Here is an 8,241-nt window from a genome sequence, read left to right as displayed (position 1 = left end):
CTCTTTCCCGGTGAACTCGTGGGCAGTAACTCGACTCAGTTGAAGTTGATCAGTCAAACGAAACGAGTGTTTCGTTAAAATGGTGACAAACACCGTTTGTCGTCGGCTATGTACACCCCTAGAACAAGTGCATTATGTGCTTGTACAATGAATTAAGCCCAGGTAAAGAAGATAGCCCAAGCCCATTTGTTACTAGGGAGAAAGAAGAAAATAGATTAAGACTTGAGATGAATTAAAATTAATAGATTAATAGTTTACATAAGTTAATAAATAGGTTAAATTACTGTTTTCGTCAATAACTTATCTGGTTATGAACCATAACTTGACAAGTTATTGTCCATAACTTATCTGGTTATGAACCATAACTTGACAAGTTTGTTCATAACTTATCTGATTACGAACCATAACTTAACAAGTTATGACCTATTAATTTCTATAATTAAAAATTAGCTTATATACTTTCTTAAACTTTTTATATTGAGTTATTTCTTACTATTTCCGTTGTTACTGAGAGGATAAGCCCATTGACTTGACAAAGTTTTTAAAATTTGACATAAATAGGCAAAATTTGAAATCCTTAATGACTACATCATTATATAGTTGAAAAGGCGAATTATTATAATAATTACAATATCATTTTTACTATTTTTATAATATTCTAAAAGTTTACTAAATTTCAACTCAATGTATAAAATTTTTCCTTTTGGGTGTAATTATCTCCTTAATTAATTGGCTGCCGTACAAACTTAAAGGGGCATGTGTATGGCATTTATATGGCTTAACTTTTAATATTTTTTTATTTCATTATCTTATACATTTGAAATTTCTAAAAATGTGTTGTTATGGTGTTTTTTGCAAGAACGTTTCTCTCGTAATAAAAATCAAGGCTTGTTCTGTAGCTTTTTTTTTTTTTTTTTTTCTAAAACCCTCATTATTTGACCTCACAACCATTTAAAATTCCTATAAAAAGTTGTCACGTTGACTTGTAGATATTGAACCCACATCCTACCTTTTTCCCCTGCAGAAGCATAATTGTATTATGAACATTACCTACAAAGCCACACTTACTCATACAACTTTTGTAATCTTGGATTCACAAGACAAAGTCTATTTTCCCCATCATTAGAAAAAAAAAAAAAAAAAAAAAAAAAAAAAAAAAAAAAAAAAAAATTCACCTTCTGATGTTGGTTTGGTAGAGTGTTCAAAAAGAAAAGAGGTGCACATTATATGGATCACCATCTTAGGCTACTTATATTAAATTTCTTTAATTTTTTTCTCTTTTATTTTGATTTTTGCTTTCGGAAAAGAGAGAAACTGTTTGTTATCATTTTAGTCCTTAATTACTTGAGATGTTGAAGTGGCCCAAATCATTACCATTGAAACTTCTAGATTGATGGTGCACCTAACTTGAAATTCTCCATAAAAAGGAATTCCCCCCCGTAATATATGGTTGTGCAATGAGATGTTTCACTAATTTTAATGCGATTCAATTCACTGAATTTAAATTATTTGAGCAAATATATATAGCATAGAGAGAAAATATAAGTAGGTGGATTTGTTGTTATAATGCTTTACTATATGGACCCTTTGCCTTTCACGCTCCAATTGTATGTGGTTTTCGTCATTTTGTTTTTTTGATAAAAAAATTTCCGTTATCTTTTGTTAGTACATGGAAGATTTGTCAGTTTGGGGCTATTGAATTTTCATAATGAACTGCTTTCTTTCGTACCATAAAGGTTAGAGAAAGAAAAAGAAGAGGGAGACTAGTAAATTCTTAATTGATGGCATTTAGTGATGTATAGTGAAATCCATTTGATTATTGTCTAAAAATTGGACTGCTTTTTCGTTTCATAAAAGAAAAATTGTCGGCTCTTAATATATCAGGTTTTTCTTGCAGTCTATGTCTAATTTAAAATGCACATTTTCTAATTTGGCTGTACATGTAACCACTATGTAATATGTTTTGATTGATTACCTTGACAGATAAACCAAAATGCAATTACAGTTTACTTGACGTTAATCAACATTTAAAATGAGGGATTTTAATTTTAGTTTATTTGTCTCCCCATCTTTCGATTCCTAATCCTTATTTCGCGTTTATGTGGTGGCCTTTGTGCTACACTATGGTGGCCTTTGTGTGCTACAATCAACATTTAAAATCTTTTCATTAAAAAAAAAAAAAACATATTCCAACTCAATACATTTCAACTACTGAGTTGGAGTAGAATCATAATTTTCTTATAATATGTTTTTTTTTTTTCTTTTGCCATGAAGCTAAAGCACTCGTACTAATATATATTTTTTACGGTGCCATTAAATTATTCATATTATTTGTGCCTCTTTTTGGGGGGAACATGAATAAACTTTCCACCTAGAACTTACAACACCCCATGAAGGTATGGCACGTGGATTCTAGCCCATGCATAACAACATTTAATATATAAATATAGGTATCAATTTAAATAAAAACTCTTAAAAAAGACTGCTCAATTGAAATTAAACGAGAGAAGGAAATGGGTCTCCCAAGTTTTGGAAAGATATGGGCTAACAGGAGGAAGCTAGAAAGTAACATCATTCCTGTTGTGACTGCCAAACAAATCCGGACCCTCTTCCCTTTCACTCCAAGCTGTCCCACTTCTTTCCAAATTACAACTCAGATCTTTCATAACGTGGCAGATCGTAAGAGGAGTTTGCTAGCTTTTTATTTTTTTATTTTTTTTCTCTCTTAAGATGGCTTCTTTATTTTCTTTTATCACACTTCCTTTTTGTTTACTTTATGAACTATTAAGAAAGTATTACTATTCTTACTTTAAATTTCTTATTCATTAATTGGTTTTCGTTTAAGACGGTATATGTGTATATGGTGGATAATTAGTGAATCATATGTATTTCTTTTCAGTTGTTGGCAAAGGATATAGGAATCAGAATATAATATGACATTTATTTTATGTGTAATAATAATGTCAGACATTGTAATAATAATATGTATAAATACTTTTTTTGTTACATGTTATATAATGATGTGGTCATTATTTTAAGGATATTAATTTTTTTTTTGTTTGTAATAATATGAATACATGTTACATGTCTCACTTTATATATTACGGTGACCTAAAATTGGCCTATAATATCACTCTATTTGAGTTTTGAAGTTAGGAGCACAACAAGCAATATGTGAAGTTAAATGCAATACATATTTATGTATAGTGATTATATAAATTAATTACAAGTTATTGCACTTCTATTGTAGATTAGTTTTTTTTTTTTTTTTTACTATTTATACATTAGTTAAGTATTTATTTTTACTAAAGCATAACTCCCGTTTATTTATTTTATGTATACATGCAATTAAATGACAAACTAGTGTGGACCATACAGAGGGATTTTTTGCACACTTTTGCTTTAAAATATAGTAGTGGAAGGGAAAGGGATTGAACATATATATACAGATATGTAGTAAAACCAACGAGAAACATCCAAAAAAAGAAAAAGAAAAAGAAAACCAATGAGAATAAATAAAAGTTGTTATCGACTGGTAAGTAATAATAATGCTATTGTCCGCTAGTAATCATCTTAATTTCACTGTTTTTGATGAACACTGAATTGGTCTATAAGCAAAGTCGTCATTATTTATTTTGCTATTTTATCCACAGAAAGCAAGAAAACAAAAAATAAAAAATAAAAATAAAACTTTTGCCCATGAATTCCATCTGTCAGGTTTTCTTGTCTAACCAATGCAACTAGGACACGTGCATTCGCATAATGATGTTCATAATTGGTTGGGTACCCACAAAATTGAAACGTTGTATAACGATCGCGGCCACAATTCTTTAACTATCAATCACACACTCTCTCTCTCTCTCTCTCTCTCTAAATTTTCATACTAAATTCACTCTTTTCTTGGTAAAAAGTCAATTCACTAACTTAAAGCATGAACATTATTGATTATTTTTTACCCAAAAAATGAGCAATATTACTTATAAATTACTTTCTTACGTAGTAATGACAATGAGAAGAGAAGTTGAATGGTTCTTGTGTTTGTCATCAAGGAACCAAACTTTAAAGACACGTAATTATCTTCCTCAATCACAAATATAATATTACTAAAAGATAAATGTTCACATAAATAAAACTTACAATAGTAATACGGTTATATATAAATACACACAAACACACACATGTAAAGTAATAGTAACGGCAAAGATCTTGAAGGACAAAAAATAGAGAGGAAGATTTTTCCTCAAGGCACTTATCACGGCGTGACACAAAGGCCCCAAGGCCCACAAAATGACGGTGCTCCAACATACCAACCAAATTCAGCTAATTTCTGCCAAAAACTTAGCGTACAAATCAGAATTGCTATGAACTCCAGCACATGTAAAACCAGGCTGCTCCGGCCCCACTAATCATAACCTTATTTGATGATCCTAACGGAAAAAGATATTGAACAGAAAGAAAGAGATGTGCTTGACTTTGAAAGAGGGAGAACTATAATGTACGACTAACTTCTATTAACGGTAGTTCACATAGTGTATGTTTGAGTAATTATTACGGTTAGTGCATTAAATATAATTAAAATTACATTAATAATGAAAAAGAAGCCGTTTGAAATGTGGGTTTTTCAATCCAAGTAATTTGAATTAGAATTCAAATTTTTAAAATTTTTGTGAGATAAGACATTATAACAAAATTCTTTAAATTCATTTTTTTTATAGAAAAAAAAATCAGTGTGACTTAACTACCATTTGTATTAATTAACATTTTCGTTAGACATGCTCATATAGCCGAGGGGGACATAAGTACATCTAACTACTTTAGTCACATTGGTTTTGAGGTATATTTCTTAATTAGACTCTCATTAAACAAATATATTCTTAATTAGACTACAAGTTGCATAATTGTGAGTTCTGTCGGTGTGCTTCAGTTTTAACATTAGAATGAACTGGAAAAGAAAACAAATTTGAATCTTACTTAAGAATTTAACCATTGTTTTGCTTTTTTTTTTAGTTCAAGTGTCATGTTTATTTAATAGGGGAACTAATTAGAGAGGTACTTGACCAATTACGCAAAAGTCAGTGGATAGATTTGATTGCCGTTTGCTAATGCAAATGCCACTTGGACTCAAAAGATCACACAACGAAAATAAAACTATCACAATCTTAAGATACTACGAAAATAAAACTTCACCATACAAAAAGGAAAAAAAAAAGCACTAGGCATGAAATGACCACATTTACCTTTCCAAATACGAGTGTGTTTTTTTGTTTTTTGTTTTTTGTTTTTTTCTCTTTTTTAAAAACCTTTATTCGATTCATCAGTTGTTTTAATCCACACTGTTAGTCATGGCCTCGTAGGATAAAATAACTTAATAAACTCTTACCCAAGTGAAAATAGAAAGAGAAAATGATTATACACGGAATAAGAAGAGAAAAAAAAATATATTCAATGAAGGTTCCCGATGAGCATTTTAAACTCCCAAGCCAAATCCAATCTAAGAACTAATGACATATTTATTTATTCATAATCGGAGTGGATATGAATTGGAGTGGACAAAATTCGGAGTAGACATGAATAAGAGTCAAAATAAATTGTTTACTTAGGTTTTAAGAATCGGAGTCAGAATCAATCACAATCTCATTTATGCGTTTACTTAAACACATAATCGGAATAAACTGTTATAAATTTACTTATCTATCTTTTTAGTAGATTTTTGTATGTTGAACTTAAAAAATTATATATTATGCTAACTATCTTAATATTAGGATAACTAATTAGTAATTCAATTTTTTAATCACGCCTAGATTTTTTTAATTAGTAATTAGAAATTATAATGGTCTGGATCTCCACGAATCCTTGAAATGATGTTGTGCAATCAAGGGGCAAAACATGGTTTGATTACAGATTCAACAAAAAAACACAAAAAAATAAAAATAAAAATAAAAACTTACGATTCAATTAAAAAGAACCACAGTGATTTATGTTATTGACTTATCTCGAAGAGAATAATGATGCTTTTTGTTGTTGTGGATGCAATTTTGTGTTTTGAGGAGAAGAAAATATCAGAGGAAGTGAGCAAGGAGATACGAGAGGTGTGAAAGTAAATTAGGACATTTTTTATTTTTTACTTTTTACTTTTATATTCCCAAATTTGTTAGTAGAATTAAGGGTAAAATTATAATTCACATTTATTATCAGGATTGAGAGTGCCAATCCGGTGGGGAGTGGGAGGAGTGCCAATCTCATTTCTCAGCCCCAAATTGGTGTGGGACCCACACATCAGATAAAAATGGATAAGTAAACATGGGGTTAATTATGATTCTCAATTCTCATCCTCACTCCTGGTAAGTAAACATGCCATAATAGATGAGAATTGATATCGACTATCGTAAAACAAACAACATTGTAACAAATATAATGACATCGTGGCACCCAGATCAACCACCTTACAATGAAAAATCACATGCGGAGAAAGGGACCTACAATGTGGGACTATATCGAAGCTGAAGATCTGTTTGGTAGCGGGAGGCCCCTATGTGGAATACATACATGTTAATAGGTAGGGTTTGTGTCTACCTGTTTTATTAATCATTCACAAAATATTAACTCAAACCCGGCTCATTTATTAAATGTATTAAAATGTCGATCTAAACACAATTTATTTATTAATCTTATTTTAAACGTAATTTATTTAACACTATCATAACATGTTCAACATGTTTATTAATTTTTTTTTTAGAAAAACAAGTAAAGTTTCACTATAACAAGTTATTTGTATTTATTAAATCATAAAAACTTTTATACTACATCATGTATAATTAGGTTGCAAACCCAATTCGTTTATTAATTTTCTCAACTCCATTTTGACATAAACCTATTTATACAGCTCCCTTGACATAGAGTCACATAGTTTTTACTTTTGCTTTTAGTAAGTAGAAAAAGAGAAGTAAAAGAAGTGTTTGGAATAAAAGAGTTTTATAGGTCAAAATAATTTTTAAATTTTCTAATAAGCAGTAAAAATATTGTAATAAAGTTTATAATGTCTTATTAAAACTTTAGCATAAGTTTTAAAGTATATTCAAAAGTACTTCTTTAAAAGCCACACTTTTTATTTCTGAAAAATTGAAGTGTTTCTAACAGATCATTCAAACACTTTTAAAAGCAGCTTTTGAAGTCAAAAAAGCAAAAAATAACTTTTAGGAAATATTCTCAAACAGACCATAGTACAAAGATGATATTCATCTAGCGAAACTCATAAAATGGTGAATCCCACTAAATTGGTATATTCAACACCAATTTAACATACGTTACATAACAATTAGTAAAATGAGACGTATTGTAATAGTTACTAAATTAGGGGTTGTATTATTAAAATTTAAAATTTAAGGGGTAAGTTGTCAAAATTTTAAGAATTTATGTAAAAAAAAACACTAATTTTTTATTTTTTAAAAAGATAATTGACACGAAGGGATCTTAACCTCTTCAATATGTTACAATTTAATCTCTATTCTATTAATATTAGTAAAATGATCCTCACCCCAATAAATTTATACAATTAAGTCCTTTCCGTCTATTCTTTTAATTTGTGCAATTAGTCTTTTCATCATTTTACTCTTTTAATTTTGTCATTTTGCTTTTGTTTTATTTTCTTTGGGTTTTTTAGTCATTTTTGTAATTAAAATTAACGTTAATCAAAGTATATACTTGCTTATTAAATAGTAAATACAATCGGATGGTTTCTTTATGCAGTAATTAAAATCCAGAAATACTCTTTTTATTTTAAAAGTGGGTAAAATACGTAAAAGCATCTGAAAAAAGGGCCGGAACCTTCCTACAAATCCAGTCTCTTAAGCGGGATTAATAATCTACTAATTACAAACTGCCTATTTAATCTCTCCCATTCATCCCTGTTTCTTCCCACAACGCACTCACTCGCTCTCTCTTCTCTCCTCTCTCTCATTTCATTTCGGGTGTGCGCACGTTAAGCAGCGACTGAGTGCGCACGTTAAGTAGGGACTGAGTGCGCACGTTAAGCAGCGACTGAGTGCGCACGTTAAGCAATAATGTCTCGTAAAGCCGTGTTGTTCATAGGACTTCTCTGCGCCGCCGTGGCCGCAGTCTCCGCCCAAGCTCCGGCGACCTCTCCGTCCACCACTCCAGTTCCTCCCACCCAAACCACTCCCACCGCCTCTCCGCCGGCCAACTCCCAGCCCCCGCCCGCTCCCGTCGCAACCCCACCGGCCT

The 8,241-nt window shown here is 30.7% G+C and overlaps 1 protein-coding gene across 1 annotated transcript in view; it reads left to right on the top strand.

Moving 5' to 3' along the window:
• Positions 1 to 7,777: 7,777 nt before the first annotated feature.
• LOC21411531 (classical arabinogalactan protein 9) overlaps positions 7,778 to 8,241 on the top strand; it is a 4,196-nt gene continuing 3,732 nt past the window's right edge. The window contains exon 1 of the mRNA XM_024167386.1: positions 7,778 to 8,229. Coding sequence (XP_024023154.1) covers positions 8,061 to 8,229 — 169 coding nt within the window. The 5' untranslated portion in view covers positions 7,778 to 8,060. The remainder of the gene's footprint in view (positions 8,230 to 8,241) is intronic.

Source organism: Morus notabilis, unplaced genomic scaffold (assembly GCF_000414095.1).
Source record: "Morus notabilis unplaced genomic scaffold, ASM41409v2 Scaffold28, whole genome shotgun sequence".
Taxonomy (NCBI): Eukaryota; Viridiplantae; Streptophyta; class Magnoliopsida; order Rosales; family Moraceae; genus Morus; species Morus notabilis.
This window is presented reverse-complemented; position numbering and strand designations above follow the sequence as displayed.